Source organism: Hippoglossus stenolepis, chromosome 20 (genome assembly GCF_022539355.2).
Source record: "Hippoglossus stenolepis isolate QCI-W04-F060 chromosome 20, HSTE1.2, whole genome shotgun sequence".
Classification (NCBI taxonomy): Eukaryota; Metazoa; Chordata; class Actinopteri; order Pleuronectiformes; family Pleuronectidae; genus Hippoglossus; species Hippoglossus stenolepis.
In genome coordinates this window covers 333,060-352,819 of record NC_061502.1, presented here as the reverse complement: position 1 = coordinate 352,819, position 19,760 = coordinate 333,060, and the positions used below count along the sequence as shown (strand labels likewise).

At 42.2% G+C, this 19,760-nt stretch overlaps 1 protein-coding gene across 4 annotated transcripts in view; it reads right to left on the bottom strand.

The window, feature by feature from the left end:
* The window catches only part of rad51b (RAD51 paralog B), a 38,700-nt gene extending 19,670 nt beyond the window's left edge, over positions 1 to 19,030 (bottom strand). For 2 of the 4 annotated variants that reach the window (XR_004694265.1, XM_035143819.1), the window contains exons 1-8: positions 18,704 to 18,866; positions 18,487 to 18,592; positions 16,770 to 16,907; positions 2,303 to 2,420; positions 2,068 to 2,159; positions 1,695 to 1,789; positions 1,410 to 1,523; positions 878 to 973 (exon numbers count right to left, since the gene is read on the bottom strand). Coding sequence is in view for 3 of the 4 variants with exons in the window: in XM_035143819.1 (XP_034999710.1) it covers positions 878 to 973; positions 1,410 to 1,523; positions 1,695 to 1,789; positions 2,068 to 2,159; positions 2,303 to 2,420; positions 16,770 to 16,907; positions 18,487 to 18,592; positions 18,704 to 18,795 (851 nt within the window). In the remaining variant the exon portion in view is untranslated. Of the gene's footprint in view, positions 1 to 877; positions 974 to 1,409; positions 1,524 to 1,694; positions 1,790 to 2,067; positions 2,160 to 2,302; positions 2,421 to 16,769; positions 16,908 to 18,486; positions 18,593 to 18,703; positions 18,867 to 18,904 lie in introns of those variants that run through there. The other 2 variants (XM_035143818.2, XM_035143817.2) reach the window with 2 other exon arrangements.
* Positions 19,031 to 19,760: the final 730 nt, after the last annotated feature.

Sequence of the window (19,760 nt, the reverse complement as noted above, 5' to 3'; positions counted from 1 at the left end):
GGAAAGACAATACGAATTTCAGTCAACAGAAATAGCTATGTTTGCCATGATAAACTTGCTGATACATCTAAAACAGCAGCTTTTAAGGCTAAAATAAGACACGGGAAAAAATCATTGTTACTGTTACAGTAGTTGCAGCGCAGTTGACTAAAGAGCAAGGTGAATCCGTTTTCACATATTAACTCCAGACATGGAGTTTCTCTTGTCTGAGTGAGACGCAATCTTACATGCTGGAAATACTTGTGTAATTTTTGGTTTAGGTGAGGTGGTGCAGCTGATCTGAGTAAGGATTTCTCTGTAATGATGACTATTTTCATGTTGATATTGTTAGCCTACATGTATTCAAATGTGTGCACAACATGTTTGAAAGAGCAAAAAGCAATATAAAGGTGAGCAGAAACAAGCACTAAGCTGCTAAACTCTGTGCTGTGTCGCCATTATGACACATTACTGGGAATTCACTGGACAATTAGTTATTTTTACCCATTGACGAAAAACAATAATGACAATGAAATCTACACAGCCTTATTTGCCACTCTTTCCTCGCCCTCCCCAATAGCTCCTTGTTAGCGAGGTAAGTAGGTTTCGTGAATTGCTTCAAATTTGGAAACAACTAGGTGAATAAAAACTTTGGAGGATGGTTACATTCACTGCAGTTGTGAAAATAATGCCTTGAATTTTACGTTAATGGTTTAAAAAAATGTTACGTTATCAGACTGCTGTACTGTTATGTGCAAATCCCCATTAGCCCCTGCAGCTAACTGGAGCTACTGTACATTACATTGTAAACTTACACTGTCTGTAATGAAACTGTATTCCGAAGCGGTCTAGACTGACTGCTAATTGAAAACAAACATTTAACTGATATGTTACTTACGGTTGCGTTTCTGGGTTCTCAGCACAGCCCTTCACAGAGGGAACAGCGCCATCTTTCAGCAAAAACCAAGCTGCAAATACAGCTTCATGCTGGGCTCTGTTGATGAGAGTCCTCCGTGAAGTGGCGTAAACAAACAAAGAAGGTTGCATGTGGTTGTTGTTGGCCTGCAAAAAGAACGTTTATCCATTGTTGCTAGGTGTTTTTCTTTCGGAAAACTTACCTTCACAACCAAAAAAGCACTTAAGAAGAGGCATACTGACAAACCTTACGAAAAGATCCTGGACCAGATCCCCAAATATGCATGTCCAAGGAAATCGTCAGATTACCAAGAGGGTGAAAAAAAAGGTTGGAAACAAGACGCTAAAGAAAAGCCCAGCTCCCTGTGCCTCAGAGGGATTACTCTAACATGCATTGAGCCAATTTTTGAAACTCTGAGCACTTTAAATATGATAATCCAACATCTGCAAATAAGGAAAAGCATAATAGGTCCCCTTTAAGACCCTGAGAGCAAAGACATTTAGTGCCGACTGACCTTGACTCAGCCATCATGGCAGACGCTTGGTACAGCAGCTGGGTCTGATGGTCTGTGTTAAAGGCTCGGGCATAGGCAACGTTGTCTAGAACATCACTGCCAACCAGCCCATATCTGATGAAAGAGAGATCTAGGTCACATGTAACATACTTTGTTTCCATTATTCCAAAACCCAGACCCTTTTATTGGTTTAAACAAATCTACAGACACTTGAAGTCTCAGGAACAACTTAAATGTGGGCCCATGTTATAACCTTTAGCCTTCGACCATGAGGCGCTGACTCACCTCTCTGCTACAGCAAGGAGTCGCTCTGGTCTGAAGGTTCCCTCTGTATCAATGTACATGGCTTTACCTTCTCCACCCCCCTGATCAATGGGCAGCTGCAGACAGACAGGACAGTGCAATAAAAAGTCAATTTGAAGATTTAGGCTTCATACACAGTATTTATAATTGCAATATGAACCTCACACCTACTTCAAAATAAATGTAGTAATTTGATTTCTGTGCATTTTAAAAATAAAACATTATCTTTCTCGTCTGCCCCCTCAGCCCCTGCATTCTGACTCATTGCTTGAGGTGTATTACACAGCTTCTATTGATACAACTGAGGCTTCCGCAGTAGAAGAACCGCCCACACTGGTGTTAGTGTGGAATGTACCTGACAGGTGACAGCTAGTGTGTGGCACAGTTGAGTCTTCCCTGTCCGAAACTCTCCAAACATCTCTGTGATGGAGCCTGTCTCAATGCCACCTGCAAAGGAAAAAGGGATCTCTATTAATGGTTTTCGTGAACAGGACCTAGGTCTCATGTTCCTAACCAGACCTTGGGACGTGCTAGATGGTGTTTTTCTATTAACTTAGGATCAGGATGATTTTCAAGACAGACGTACAGACCTTGTAGTAGCTTGTCGAGCTCCTTTGAGCCTGTAGAAATCTGTATGATTTCTGCTCTCCTCTGGTGGAACTCAGTGGCTGTTGTGAAGCCCATTGGCACCAATTTGGCAGCTTCAGCCTGGCCACGAAGAAATAACATAATTTAGAAATTAGAAGACAAATAAAGATCTCAAGAGTATGTCTTGAAACACTCCTTGTCTCCCCTCTTTCATTTTGGGCAATGTGAGATTGCTTGCAAAAAAGAGTTAACAGTGCTAGCCAGGAGTCAATGGAGTACTTGGAGTGCAGTATCATGTGCTGCACCAGGAGAAACATCTTCATAGAGGGCTTTCATATTGTTTAGGGTCGACCTGCACTGCACTGAGAGCGGGAGGCATAAGGGGGGCATATAAAGGACAGCATACTTGGCTGACATCACAGATTCAGTCAGCCCCTCCTAACTCCTTTCTCTCTATACCGCTCACTCTCTCTTGTTTACTCATGCAGACACACAGACACACACAGACACACACACCTGTATACTTACACTGGGTTAAAAAACATAATTTGGTCTATGCAAACAGAAATGATGGTCATGATCATTTGAATATAGAGCGGGGAATTGAGATTCGATAAAGTGGTGACAGGAGACACGTTCAGGACTCATTTTAATGTCAGGCATGACACGCATACTCAACACTCTAATGGATCTCTTAGGACGGATATTAAAGGGGACATATCATGCAAATTCCACTTTGTTAGTGCTTCTACACGTTAATGTGGGTATCTGGCATGTCTACCAACCCAAAAACTCTGGGAAAAAAACACTTAAGCGTTTTGTTATAGTTCCTCTAAGTCAGAAACGTCATGCTTGAGCGACTCGATTGAGCTTCCTGGGTTTTGGGTCGTAACAAGGCACTGGAAGTCTCCCTACATGGTCTTGGCCCACCCCCCACCTCATCCCCCCCCCCGTCCCCCCACACTCGTTACGCCGGGTTTACACTGGACTCAGCGAGGCTGCGAGGCAGCGCAGCGCCGTTCCCAAGCGCGCAGCCGGGCTGCTCACACGGGACGAGCATTTCTCCGCTGGTCATCCCGCGATTCACTCACATGTGGCATTTGTCTGGATCGTTGGGACTGGGAGGCTGCAGCAGCTGCTCGGGCGCGACCGCTCGCTCTCCCATGCGTGAGCTGGAATTTGTGTCAGCGCCACACAGCCAGCAGTGTGGAAGACTTCCGCAGTGTTCAGCACTACTGTAACACTGGCACAAACACACAGAGCCCCCACTCGTTACGCCGGGTTAACACCGGACGCGGAAGTGCCGCTGCGAGGCTGCGAGGCAGCGCAGCGCCGTTCTCAAGCGCGCAGCCGCCTGGCTGTTCACACGGGACGAGCATTTCTCCGCGCTGGTCAGCCCCATAGACTGTATATATAAGGTCAGCCCGCGATTCTGCTTTCTCCGCTTGTTGTTGTACCCGTTGAATGTCGGGGTTCGGGGGTAAATGATGGTCTTCATAGCCCCCCCCCCACCCCTCTCTTTCTCTCTCTGTCTGTCTGCTTGTGTGCTTGTAGTGGATGGGCAGAGGGGGACATTTAATTATGTGATTGGGAAAATTAAAACTCCAAGACAACAGAAGGGGAATACAAAGTATGGGATGTATATTTGATAATTTATATCATAAAATATGTAATTTATATTGTTTAAAATCATGGGGGGAGAGGGGGGAGGGGGGAGCTGGCTCATTAGCATTTAAAGGAACAGGCACTCAAAACAGGTCACTCTGTGGAGGGCTGTTTTCTACAGGGTAAAAAGGGTGCTGTTTTAAATGATCCTTGTGGTATTTTGACCAAAGTATGTTACAGACATTTCATTAAGACCCCAAGGAACCATATCAACTTGTGGTAAAATGGGCATGCTATGTCCCCTTTAATACCAAGTTTGAACAGAAACAGAGTCCGGAGGACAAAGACAAGTAAAGGAGGATACTGGAGTGGAAACTCCAACAGAACACCATGAAAGAGGTCTGGATTGGCATGAGGACCATCACTGTTCTCCCCTACTGGCAACAGAGGAGTAAAAGGCAATGTGGACTGGACCAACAAACTTAATTTGTTTTTAACAAATTTGACACCGTTGCCACAGCCCATTCCCTTCAGGACTCATCTGTTCAAAACCATCACCATCTGTACTCTCCTTCATTCCCCCTCCTCACAGGCCCACATCCTTTAACCTCTACAGTGTAATTTTTCCTTTTTAAATAGACTTTATTTAGACCATGTTTTTAGCCTAAATGTCCTCTGATGAGGCGCGCACAAAAACGGCACACTCTTGCGAAGAATGCCTGTTCATGTGGCTACGTCCGCTAGCATCACCACTTCCGGTAGTGGACATTTAGGCTTAAAAAATGTTGTCAGAGAGAAATGTTACATACACATAGCAAAAAAAGGTGAGTAACAACAATGAAATATGGTAGAATCTCCTAATGTTCAGTGAAGACAAAAAAGTCAACATACACATTTGGTTAAATTCTCCAAATTATTATAATTTGTAAATTGATCAAATACCAGAACTTGAGTCTTTTGTTTAAAATCAAATGATCTTAGTTTTTTCAGTTCAATTAATATTTGTTTGCAGACCACTATAGGGATGGTGGTTTAGTACAGAACACCAGCACATTTTGTTTTCCACAACTTACAAACTAATCAGTGTCCAGAAGGGATCCTGGTGTGAACTGGGCAGATTTTCTATAAATACTCGATACATAAACAGATTTATAATTTACATCAACATTAACAAAAAAAAAAAAAAAAACAGGTTTGCTCTCCATCCCAGACACAAAACTGCGAACTTTCGGAGACAGAGCTTTCTGTGTGGCAGCCCCCACCCTCTGGAACTCTGTCCCGGCCGAAATACGCAACCCTGAATCCCTCGACATCTTCAAATCATTCTCAAGCAGCACCTTTTCACTGAGTCCTTTGGCCTCAGTTAATGCCCCACCAGGCTGTTTATTTCTATCTTGTTTTGTACTATTACTTTTTTCTTTTCTCTTCTGTTTTGTATCCACAGACATATGTAGAGCATCCTTGGGTCCTGTGAAAGGCGCTATATAAATGCAAGCCATTATTATTAGAAAACATCAGAGGAGCAGAGTCACTTGTTGACCTGTGCAGAGTAATGCGCCTCAGTGCAGTGGCGCTGATTTGATTTATATCGCGCTATATACCGATGTCGACTGATATGAAAAAAATGATCCTGTTAAGATTTATTTCCATATCGCCCAGCCCTACACTCAATTACTACCAATTACTGGTTCTGACGCCACTCAATCCGTCATGGTTGCCCCCCTTGTGTCCTGGATGGTAAACTACTTGAATGGTAGATCACAGTATTTGCGGTCACAACACTGTGTGTGCAGTCATGAGGCCGACAATAGCAGAGTCATCAGAGAACCTCTGCAGGTGACAGGAGGGTGAGTGGTAGGTAAAGTCTGCAGTGTAGAGGGTGAAGAGGAACGGAGTCAGGACCGTTACCTGCGGGGCCCCTGTACTGCAGACAGCCGTGTCTGACACACGGTCCCGGATTTTGGGTGAGGAGTCTTTGGCACCAGTACTACGCAGGAGGTCTTCCATAGCTGTGGTACTCTCCCCAGAGTCAGGCTCATGTTGAAGACCCTCTCCATAATCCCACACAGCTGGTCCTCCATCTTCCTCCTGTAGCTGTTCTTCCCCTCCCTGATCCTCCTCCTGAGCTCCTTCTGAACAGCTCTCAGCTCCTCCTTGTCTCCTGACCTAAAAGCCCTCTTTTTCTCCTTGAGGAGGGCCTTCATGTCCGGATTAATCCATGGCTTGTTGTTAGAGAAGCACCGTACAGTCTTGGTGGGTACAGTTTTCTCCACACAGAAATGGATGTAATCCGTGATGCAGGTGGTGAGGCTGTCGATATCCTGCCCATGACCCTTGCAGAGATCTTCCCACACGGTTGACAACTTTTCGAAACAACTTTAACAAACTCCTCTTAGAGTCCATCGGATTGGCTTGATACTTTCTTGATTCTTGTTGTTCTGGGTTTGTACCCTCTTGGTTGAATGCACCTATTGTAAGTCGCTTTGGATAAAAGCGTCAGCTAAATGAAATGTAATGTAATACTGGGTCATTTTAACCTTAACACCCTCAAGATGGGGTTTCTTTGAACGGCGTGTCTGTGCCGTGATGTCAAATTTGACATTTTGACTTGAAAAGTAAGTTCTTCCAACTTGTATCTATATTGTCCAATCTGCACCACACTTCACAAGATCAGATCCAGCTGAAAGTTGGTCCAAAGACCCTTTGTGAGAGTGTGATGGAGACATCTTGTGAAAGTCATGGCAACAAGGCAAATGATTTTTATGTTTTTTACGGTTGATCGCATTTTTTGAGGAGCTTAGTATGCATGAGAAGTTGCCAAACAGTGAAATGACAAGCATTTACTTCTAATAAGGGTCTTGCATAAGGTTGTGGCATAATGGCTCGATAGCCCACCCTACACAATTTCAGAAAGTTTAAAGGTTCCCTGACATATGAAAATAGGTAGGTATGCATCGTGGCCAGACTTACAAAAAAAAGTCTCGGACCCATACCCTAAATTGAACAGGAAATTGGCGATTATGATTGTAATGTACAATCTTTGCTTGGTTTTTGCCATTTGCAGGTATTATGAACTCTTCCTCCAGAATAATCACATCAACTTCAGATTTGGTTAGTGCAATCAAAAGACATTAAAGATATATGAAATTTTGCTGTTTTGCTGTTAAATAGTATGTTATGTATGTGTCAGAGTGTACATGCTTAAAGGGATAGTCCACCGAAAAATGAAAATTCACTCATTATCTACTCACCACTATGCCGATGGGGGTGGATGACGAGTCCACAAAACACTTTTGGAGTCTCAGGGGTAAAGTGCTGCAGCCACATCCAATACAATTGAAATAAATTTAACCCCTTCAAACGTTGCAAAAACAAGCCCCAACATTTATTTTCAACTTGAAACGGCGTCATTTAGACCATGTTTTTAGCCTAAATGTCCTCTGATGAGGCGCGCACAAAAACGGCACACTCTTGCGAAGAATGCCTGTTCATGTGGCTACGTCCGCTAGCATCACCACTTCCGGTAGTGGACATTTAGGCTTAAAACACAGTGTAAATTACCTTGTTTTGAGTCAAATATGAATGTCGGGGCTTGCGGACACTTGGATGACACCACAGTATGAATGTATGTATGCAGTATGGCTGAAAGACTGTTTACCCCTGAAACTCCTAAAGTGTTTTGACGATGTGACCCCAATTCTGCCACATTTAAAAAAACAAATGAATGATACCTATCCAGGTAGCCTCAGTCAAATGACTGAGTATGTTAAATTGGGATTCCACGAAAAAGGGAGGTTGTAGTAAAAGACAACTTGAACAGTTAAAAGGAGAAATTGGAAGAGAGAGAAACAAAAGAACAAGAGCGGATTGCAACTCTGTCCAAAAGAAAATGTAAAAAATGTAAACCATTTCAAGCAAAAGGAAAGTCCCACCTCCACAACCATCTCGCCAGATGCATGATGACTGGTAAACATGTGGATGAGACTGTCAGTGCATACTTGCAGAGGCTTACAGCTTCTTTTGACCTACACAGTGGACTCACATGTCCAGCTAATATGGGAGCATCCCCATTGTCTCCCTATAAGGTCCACTTAAAAAAACACTTCTTAAGCAGGTTAAGACCCAATCTCTCCAGTGCAGTCAAAATCAAGTGTGTGACCTGGAAGACCTGCTATGTTTTAAGCTTTCACAGGTCCAAGCCAGAGGGGAGGCAGAGGGAGAGGACAAGGTCGTCGGCGGTGGAGGAAAAGGTAAAGGAGGTCAGAATGACCCATATCTATGCCACAAGTGTGGGAAGACAGGACACTGCAGGAAAAATTGCCCAGAGACATCTTTTCTTAGAGGAGACTGAGGGATGGCGGAGGGAGGGTGGACCCCGGTAACAGACCACCATACACCAGATGAACAAGTAACACACACGCACATCCAAATATAGCTCACTAAATCAAAGGCTGTGTGCCTTTGATTTCCCAATGTACACTTATGATAAAGGATATAGAATGTTTCCACAGTTAACTTTGTTTATCTGAGGACAACCTGAAGTGTTTCTTGTAGACTCAGGTGCTACAACCTCAGTTTTGAGATCTGATGCACTATCAACACTCCCAAAGAGAAGTGGAAGAACATGCTTCACAGTAGGAGCTGGAGGGACACCCATTGTGGAGCATTGCTCAGTGCCTCTAAGATGTGAACTGGACAATAAGGTAACAATTCTTAGTGTCAACACACTGTCCCATAAATTTGATGGGCAGAGATTTGATGAGCCATTTTGGCCTTGTTCTTTGTTCAATACCAGAGGGCATCAAAGTTTTAAAACCAGGAGAATGTTCTCCTTTGCAAATGCAAATGGTTAAATACAGTCCCAGTGCACTCTTGTATGCATATGAGTGGAAGCTTGTCAACAGTGATGTCACCTCCACAGCTCCACATCTACCTGATTTCACAATTTCATGTCTCACACACTTCATGACACCAGGACACATCACATGTGAGTTCAGGGCCAGACAGCAGCTATGAGAAGAAGTGGTATATAGACATGATGACACCATAAAGGTTAAACCTAATACATGTGTATTGGACAGAGGATGCTGCTGCTGTGTCTGTCTCACTCTCTCCAATGCTGGCGAGAGTGTGTCATTTGCAAAACCAGTAGGATGGAAATTGCAGGATTTGGGTCCTTGGCTGGGGCAGCGGCTGCTCCTGAGAGATTTCAAACCAGTTGAGGGGGATCCCAGAACAGGTGGTAGTGCTGGTAGGGCTGCACTATATTAGGAAAACATGCAATATGTGATAACATTGTTTAATATCGCGATAACGATATGATTTGCGATAAAGAACATAAACAGTCCCTGCCTAGGGACGCAGAGACCACTGACAACTCCACGGCCGGGAGAAGGCACACAGCCCAGCCACAGTGCCACCAAGTCGGGGGCAGACACCAGGGAGCCATACACAGCTCCACTAAGTCCACTGTGTTAATTTGGGGTCTTTCCATACATGTTTGGACCGTGAAAATTTTTTTTTTTTTTTAGAGTTTTTAGCTGCGCAACCACGTCAAACCAAACGGAGCGTGTCGCCATCTCCTCCAGCTCTACATAAATTAAGTTTATAAAGTCTGTTGTTTTTACTCAGACTGAGTTTACACATTGTCCAATCCCACTGTTTGTCGGTGTGTGGGAGAGAGAGAGAGAGAGAGAGAGAGCGGCTGAATAAAGATTGATACTTTTATTAATGAGTTAAATCATTATGTGATGATCAGTGTTGATATTGTGGCGACAAACAAATCAACTTTTAAACTGTAGCGAGTCAGAGAAGTCAGCAGGGAGAGAGAGGGACAGAGAGAAACACATGCACAGTAGAGGAGTCTGTGTGTCTATGTGCTGTTACTTCCCTCAGTTTCGGGACAAACGTGATCAGTAGAAGTTTCACAGTAGAATTTACTTGGAGGAGGCGGAGAAAGATTTGACAGTGCGACGTGGCACCTTCAAATTCTATGTTTTCTCTCTATTCTCATCTTCTGGCGATGATTCACTGACAGAAAACCTGTCAATGATCTGAATGTCTTTATTTTATCATCTAGAGCAGTGGTTCTCAACTGGTCTGGCTTCGGGACCCACCATCACCCCTTAATGACAAGCCGCGACCCAAATCAAGGAAAATTTTCAACTTCTAAAATTTATTTGATGAAAAGATGGTGCAGTTTGAACCTGAGATAGTACAGAATATCAGTATGCCAACACAAAAAAACAAGTTTAATGATAAACCAAAACGACCAGCAGGTGGCGATGCTAGAGGGAAATATTCCCTTTTACACTCAATTAGCTGCATTTTAATTAAAAACCAAAAATTGCATCTTAAGGACACAAGGTAATACATATATGTAACACATACATAACAATTCAGTAACTTCAGCCTTTTTTAACAGACTCAACAGTGCTTTCATGCACAAACATGAAATAAAAAAGTCCAACTACTGAGAAGTAGTTTCAAAAAGACTCAAATTATGTAGCTTTAGCTGAGAATACTCACTCGCTGAATCTATGACAACCAACAGTGCACTATGGAAAAAATTCAGTGTCTTGAGTAGCAGCTTTTATCCACAAACTCAAAATAAATTAAACAAAAAGTGCAATTCATGCTCAATTAGCATATGAGAACCAACTTTGCAGGTGTTCTTCTATGCTGTGAAATGGCGAGTGTCTATTAGCATTACAAGGCATTAACGCCAAATACTGTTAAGGAGTGTGAATAGATGGCACTCCGCTGCATAAAAAATCCCCTTCAAAATAAAAGCACAGGATTCTTTTCTTTAAATTTGTTTTGCCCAGGCAAAGGCCACCAGTTGAGAATCACTGATCTAGGGCAGCAGAACTCCACCTGATTGGCCATTGCAGAGCGCGAATGCGTGGCGCATGAATAACCATTTATCGCATTTTTTTGCTGTCTCTTGCGATACGTCTATCGCGCACGTTGATATCGCGATGATGATAGATTTTCGATTGTCCAGCCCTAGAGAAGGGTAATGTATACCGCACTGTATTAATTTCCACAGTAATTGTGAACAAGGCGGTTCAGTTAGTGGAAGACGGTAAATCCCGGGTAAAAATGTATTCTGTGATGACAAACCCACAGAGCATTCCTGAATTGGCAGAGGTCCCATCAGACTGATGGGCTAAACACAAATATGATACTGGATTGATGAAAACTTCAAAACCACTAGTTGTGCAAAATCTGATTACAGACCATGCCTGAAACAATATCATCTCAAGTGAGAGGCCATGCAGGGCATCAAACCGTTTTTTGAGTCACTACTGTAATCTTTCCATGTGTTGACTCACCAGTGCTCACTCCAATATTTCCTGTAAGGAAAATCAGAGACGTAGGTCAACCTACTGAGTGGAGATTTGTCCAAGATTTGCAAGCAGCAAATGCTGCAGTAGATGCACGTGCACCAGAAGTTGCAAATCTGAACAATTTTATCTCTGATATCACCAAATTTGACTCATTTTTCTGTTGTCGATACCTGTTGAATGCATTCTTTTCTGTTCCAGTCGAAAAAGAAAGCCAATTTTGGTTCGCGTTCTCCTACAGTGGGCATGGCTGGACATGGACTCGCTGTCCAGAGGGAAATTGCGAGAGTCAAGGTGTATTTCACACAGGAGAACTTACAAAGCTTACATCTGCCAGCTGGCTCAGCTTTATTGCAATATGTTGATGATTTGATGATCTGTAGTCCATCAGAACAGGCCTGTAAAACAGACACCATTGCATTACTTGAGCATAAATTTCTTGCAGAGAACGGGCACAAAGCCAGTTTACCTAAATTGCAATTTTCCAAACAGGAAGCGACTTATCTGGGACATGTGATCACAGCAGAAGGCAGATCCCTCTCTCCAAAACGTGTTGAAGCTATCCAATCAATTCCAAAACCTGTCACTAACAAACAGATGATGAGTTTCTTGGGTATGACGTCATACTGTCGACAGTGGATTCCAAATTACTCAGAAAGATAAGCTTCTCTCTTAGCCATGGTCCCTGGACCAAAATATGAGCGCTCATGACATACTGACTGCAGATGACAGAGAACCACAAAACTGCATTGAGGTTTTACAAGACACATGTACAACCAGATCCGACTTGACTGACACCCCATTGCAAAATGTTGACTTGGAGTTATTTGTTGATGGTTCAGCTGCTCGAGACAGCAGTGAAGGTTGAAGTAAGAGCCACCTGTGCATACGGGAACCAGTGGGCGACTTCCTCCCCAACGTCCACAAAGACAACCAGTAAGATTAGAGGCGAGAGAAACAGGAAAGGGTGAAATAGCGCCTTCCTCCATCAGTAGCATGCCAAGCTCCAACAAGTGGCAGCTGTGCAGTGAGTAGTCAAACACATCACCCCATCCTAACACCTCATGGGGGGAGTGCTGCCTGTACTCCGAGCTTCAACAAACCATCAAGAAGGGTGTGACAGTTCCCCTCTGGCGAACGATGGAAAGACCATGTCCATGGCACCCTTTCAGGGTGTATGGTTGGAGCCTGAGAAGAAGTATTTGTTGGTTATTGTTGCTGACTGCGATAGTGATGATCCTTTCTTTTTTTCCATCCACAAATTACAACCTCATAACTCTACCAATGTTACAAATATGAGTGTCCACTGCCCTGCCAGTCAATGTGATGAGAATAACTGTTCAATTTATACAATTGACAATGATGCGCTGGTGAGACTTGAAAATCACCTCTTTCAAATACTGTTCAACATTTACGACCTCGCTCACCACCTCTCCTCTCTCATCTGTGCTTTACTGTGTCAGTGTGTGAGTGAGTGTAAACTCTGCAGATGAGATGAGGAAGTGAGATGACTCGCTAAAATACAAAAACAGACTGGTGCGACCAAGTAAGATATGCCAGAGAGAGAGAGAGAGAGAAAAACCTGTCAATGATCTGAATGTCTTTCATTTATCATCTAGAGCAGCAGGGCTCCATCTGATCGGCCAAATATATCGACATGCAGAGCGTGAATGCGTGGCGCATGGATCATCATTATCTCGATAACTTGAGCTTGCACATCGTTAAAACAACAATTACGATATTATCGTAGACGATAAATATCGCACACCCCTAATCGTGCATCCTTAAAATAAATGTGATTGTCTGAAACGCTGGAATACTAACCTAAAGCTAATCTAAATTATCACCATCCCATCCTGTTTACTGATCAGATATATCCTGTAGCAAATGTTGAATACTAATAAAAAATTTTAGGCAAAATCATAGAAAAGGCCATCATTTAACTTACCTCCTAATAATAAAAGTCTTATTTGATCAATTTCAATCTGACTTTCGTGCCAATCACTGCACAGGGACAGCCCTTATAAAGGCTTTCAATTATATTCGTTTCGTTATATTCGTATCGATTCCGGCAAAACATAAATTTAAGGGCTTTTAGATCTAAGTGCACCTTTTGAGAATGTCGATCACAGTATACTTATAAATAGACTTTGTAGCGACTTAGTGAAAACAAACGTTGCTGAGAGGCTGAAGTAGGGCCTAATAAATTGAATAACATGATGATCCAAAAATCACTGCAATCCGTAAAAATGTGTTCAAACTTTTATTAAAGAAAAAGAAGATCAACTTATTGGACCATGCACAAACTCATAGATTAAATCAATCAAACAGAAAGTAGCAGGTTGCGTAACAAGGTTTAGTGGTCAACAAAAAAGACATCGTCCCCACTCACCCGCTTTCCTTTCTACACAGGTAAACAGGTGCTTAGATCAAATATGACCCCCGCCCTTATCCTCATGACCTATTTCCTGCCAAATTAAAACAACAACAGGTGCAATGGAGAAGCAAAATCAAGACAGCCCCCAAAAAGCAAATGGTTTTGCATGTGCTGGCCAGACAGCTGCTCTCTCTTTATCTTTCCTGACTAATTCTTCTTTAGTTTTGTGTTCTGCTAGTGTCCTTGTCACTACTGTTAGCATGAGGCAGTATCTGCAGCCCAATCAGGATGCACAGGTAGCCCAGCTCCTCCAGGAAGGCACATCCATACGCGTGGTCCCAAGAAGGTTTGCCGTCTCCCCCAGCACAATCTCAAGAGCATGGAGGAGATACCAGGAGACCGGCAGTTACACAAGGAGAGCTGGACAAGGCCGTAGAAGGGCATCAACCCAGCAGCAGGACCAGTATCTGCTCCTGCGAGGAGGAACAGGAGGAGCACTGCCAGAGCCCTACAATATAACCTCCAGCAGGCGACTGGTGTGCATGTTTCTGACCAAACTGTCCAGAAAAAGAACTCCATGAGGGTGGCATGAGGGCCTGACGACCTCTAGTGGGACCTGTGCTCACAGCCGAGCACCGTGCAGCTCGATTGGCATTTACCAGAGAACACCAGAATTGGCAGGTCCGCCATTGGCGCCACGTTCTCTTCACAGATGAGAGCCGGTTCACACTTAGCACATGTGACAGGCGTGAAAGGGTCTGGAGAAGCTGTAGTGACGGTTATGCTGCCTGTAACATCATCCAGCATGACCGGTTTGGCAGTGGGTCAGTGAGGGTCTGAGGAGGCATATCCTTGGAGGGCCTCCATGTCATAGCCAATAGTACCTTGAATGCTGTTAGGTACCGGGATGAAACCCTCAGAGAGATGGCAGACCGTACGCTGGTGCAGTGAGCCCCGGGTTTCTCCTGGTGCAGGACAATGCCCGGCCTCTTGTGTAGGCAGCTCCTTGATAACGAAGGCATTGATGCCATTGACTGTCCCTCTCGTTCCCCTGACCTAAATCCAATTGAGCACCCACATAATATGGGGCATTATGTATCGGTGCATCCGACGCCGCCAAGTACAGCCACAGACTGTGCAGGAGCTCACTGATGCCCTGTAACAGGCTGTGATAAGTCACGTTTCTTTGATTTTCGGTATAATTTTGAATCCAGCCCTCAATGGGTTAATGATTTTGGTTTCCATTGACCGTTGTTACATCATTTTGTTCTCAACAAATTATAGAATGTACATCAGTAAAGATTTTCAACTTGAATAATTCGTGTGTGATTTAAGTGTTCCCTTAATTATTTTTTAGCAGTTGTATAAAGTACTAGTGTTAGTTAGGACAATTAAATGAGGCCGATACCTGTTGAGGAAAAGAAGTAAAGACCTTGGACATAGAGTCCCCCCCTTCTGTACTATCTTCTCTGTCTGCGAGTTCACTCACATTTTTTCACATGTGGCCATATAATACTCATGTTGTAGGACATTTACACATTCAATCTACTAAGATTAAATTAAACTACTAAACTAAATTGAACAAATATTTACGATGGGCAATATGAATATATTCATAAAAAAATGTATAATTGCAAAGAAATACAATTTCATTAAAAAAATACAACAGAAGTAATAATAACCCTAATTATATATCTGATGATGTGTATGCAGGTGTGTGAATGCTTGTGATACTGTATGAAGGTTCCAGAGAGCCTGGAAGGAAATTCAGAGACCAGGTATCAAACCTGTGTATGGCCTGGCATTGTCAATCGGGATCAGGGACAAGTTCCCTGATCCTACAAATACAGCAGCTGGGGATGACAAGACGGCTTCTTTGGCTTAAAGAGCCGTGTTGCCAATAAATAAAATACTGATATGCTGCAGTAAAGGTGTTGTCATTCCCAGGCTGTCTTATATGGTCTAATACCGTAACATCCTCCCAGTGCTGCCTGTAAATATGTAAAAAAAAGAATCCCAGTTGTAAAGAATAGAGTGCAGCTCAAGGTGCATTTTTCTGTCCGAAAACATCTGAGCCTGAGAGGAAACTTTGTGTTTGTTTGATTCACTTCAGAGTTTATGAGACACGTATTTAAACACATTGGAAAAACGAGACGAGATGCACGCACACCACCAGGATGTCAGGGTTAAAGTAACCGGAACAATCCAGATTCAAGATCCGACACCATCGCTTAATAACTAAATACATGTGTGAATAGCGACAGAGACGAGCGCACGCACGCACGCACGCACGCATTCAGCAACTGACTCTTTCCACCAAGTTGCATCACAGAGCGCCACAGGAAGTAATTTCTGCCTGTTATCATCAGACCTTACAATTCCACGCTCGTCAAAAGATCAGCCCTGGACTTATTTCACCCTGTCAGCACAATACACCTTAATTTATAAAGAAGTTATCTTCTGTTGTATACAATGTATTATTGTCTATTTTGTATTTTTTTATGTTTTCAACTTCTATATATTGTATTATAATGCACGTATTATTACAAACAATGTAGTTTACATACTCTTATCTGCGTTTTATATTTCTCTTTACTGTAATTCTTTTGGTCTTTATACATTTCTATTCTTGACTGGAGCAACTGTCACAAAACACAAAAAACAAGATCAACAATAAGTAAAGCAAAGATCAATAATAGCCCAACCATTGACAAGTGATTAAGGATTAGTGATTAATGACAAGCAGACTGTTGAGCATGCTCATGCAGAAGCCTCAACAGTTGCCCAAAGACAAAGTCAAACTAATTAAAAACCTCCAATAAATTGAAGCTGCTTGATTAAATTAAGTATGTTGAGCCAGGAGGGTATGCTGATCTTATGGGTTCATTATCATGTCTGAATGATAGAGGGAGCAGTCAATCATCTGTTGATTTGTCTGTTTTAAACAAATTCATCCATGCTTTCCAGACCATAATGACGTTAGAGACTCATTTATAAATTTGGTGATTAATTTTGTCCGCGGCTACTCATATTTGCGTTAACACTTTTGAACACGTAAAACCTGCAAAAGAAATATGGAGTAGTTACATGCTGCATCATGAATCTGGGACACTAAGTAAATTGGCTTTGGTTTCTTACCAGAATTTTGTCAGCTTTGGCCTCACTGATGCCCTTGATGTTCAGCAACTCCTTCTTAGGTGTATAGGCCACTGCCTCAATCGTGTGGAAACCTGCATCCTCCAACTTCTTGATGTCACTGGCACTGATTCCACATTGCTGCAATGGAAAGAATTTGAATGAGTGAATTTACTAAAGCAGTTTTCAGAAATGTTTTAAGCAGGATCTCTGGAGAATTGGGTCCAGACTTTCTGGCCAGTTTGCCTTTCACACAACACGCATGTATTTATATAGCACTTTTCTAGTCTTTATGACCACTCAAAGCACTTTTTTTTGCCATTCACCCATTCAAACAAACATTCATACAGTGCATCTATGGGCAACACTTTTTCTATGGGACAGGCAATTTTGGGGTTCAGTATCTTGCCAAAGGACACTTGGGCATGCTTATGGGGAAGACTGGGATCAAACCACCGACCACCTAGTTAGAGGACGTTCTCTCTACAGCCATGTGATCATGTGAATCATGTGATTTTGTTTACATCACACCAACATGTCCATGTCATCCACTAGTATGGCACTGCTTCTTCATCCTGATATGTTTGTAGTTGTGGTTTGTTTTTTTCATTTTTGCATCTGTCGCATGTTCAAGATTTTCTGTCAACTTTATACTCGGGGGGGCAGCTCTTACTCGGACATTTGCGTTCACACATGCACCTCCTCCAGAGAAACTACAGAAGATCTCCCCAAAGTTCAGTGCATGTCTGAAAGCAGGCTAAGTGAGGTTGAAACAAAGTTAACTAAGGCATGTGTAAGACTTTTAACATCTCCTTTGAAAATTCATAAATTTTCACAATCATACCATCAGAAGTATGAATGCACAATAGAAGACTAGATAGGACAATACAATGTAAAAATTATTATAACATTACAATTTGTCAGTGCTTCTCAGCAATATATCAGAATAATCCCTAGCGATATAATCAATTTAATTAACATGACCTGGACATGGGTTGGCAGAACAAAATGGATACTGATTACATTATCAATCAACTAAAATTGTTAATTCATTAAGGTACATTTAAATTTTTGTTAAGATCAACACTGCACCATTCACAGCTGATTCACATCCTAAGTAGAAGAAGTGTCAGGTAAAAGTTTAAGAACATCTCAGTGAAAGCCAGCACAGTTCAACAGCTCCACAAAATACAGCCTCCAAACTGACCATTAAAATAAATCAGCACCACTTTTAGTAAAAACAGAACTTTATGATCACGGAGGATTTATTGCAGAGCTGTACATATAGGGTATATTATCATTAAGATCATATAACAGCAGTGACTTTTAAATTATTGATACTGAAGTGATGAAATGATTAGATGGCTGTTTAAAACACTGGACTATTACTGAATGGAAAGCCAAACAGGAACCGCACTGGTCAATAAGAAACAAATTCTTAAGGTCCTGGTTCACACATACATGTTCCAGCTTTGTGAAGGGGATACTCCCTATGGACTACAACTCTGAACCAGCAGCAATCACAGAACTCAATGTCACAAGATTGCCTTTAATAATACTTAGTTGCTAGTAAGGACTAAAAAAATGTAAGTTCACCCAGCTCACTTCCCATTCATTTCACAGTGACTCTGAATTGGCTGCACATCTATTAATGGATGTTCGCTCTCACTCAGAAACAGTGGCAAGTTACATTTATTAAACATGCACACAGATAACAAACCTCTAGTCTGCACAGAGGTTGTGGTCCATAGTTGTCTTCCACCTCTACCTCTGCCTCGTCTCTGGCTTCGCTCCTCATAGCCATGTTTAGAGTATGACAGTCTGGTCTACAGAGAAGAAATAGAAGGCTCAGTGTTGAGGTGACTACAGTGAGCATGAGGGCTACATTCACGTAAGAGCTGAGGGATGTGTCACGGAACAGTTCATAATTCACTAACCCTGAGAGAGTGGCTAATACAACTTTGACAATCCTAGCTGAATGTAATGGGCGATGAAAGACGTGGTTTCCCTGTACCCACCAGTATATCATCTAGCAATTCAATACGCATACTAAAGCTTAGCTTGTTAGCATAAGTGCCAACACAAACAGCGCAACACGTCGTCAAATGTGTGGACTGAAATGCACAGCTGATACTTACATGCAGCTTCTTGATTCCCCTCAAACTCTGTCGTCTGAGAACTAAAGCTCCCGCGCGAAATACGTAATACGCACTTATCTGACGCAATTACGCAATGGACGTCAACACCCCAAGTTTTGTGATCAGTCAAGCCAGGTAAATACAGGAAACAGGCCGATCTACCCTTCAAAGTAAAATCTCAGATTTTAGATTGACAATTCTGTTAGGAAGTATATATAAATCTGACTGAGCGGACATGAATTGAAATAAAGCGTACTATGGTTCAGTGTTAATTTTGTTTATGATTTCAATGTTCTTTTATTATTATTATTTTTTTAAATGTATTATTATTGTATTTGCATTATTGCATTAAAACTGATTGACTATCTTCTCTGGCTAGTTATGTATTTAATTAGTTCATTAAATAATTATTAATTAATCACTATCTGGAGGAGGTTTAAATTATATAACTGATATTGATTTGATCTAATTCACGAAAAAATGATGTCAGTGAAGGCTGATCTGTACTTTTCTGTATGTGTTACCGAACTTTTTCCATTGCTCCGAGTTGGGCAATCAGGGTAATCATATCTTTTTCCTCTTAATGCAAACGTTTATTTAATGATAATTTGACAATGTTTGAGGCTAATGCACCAGGGTTAGTCATCCACCATTTAGAAGCCAAATCAAAACATGCTGTAATTCAACCATTACTTGTGACAAACGATCAAGATTACTGTCAATATTTTAACACATAGATAACACTAAAGATTGCGCGGCTCTGTCTGCAACATGGTGGGGGGGTTTCTGCACATTATTTGGTTGTTTGTGGTGTCCCCGTATATTGTTTGTTATCGGTCGAGCGCACTGGGCTTTA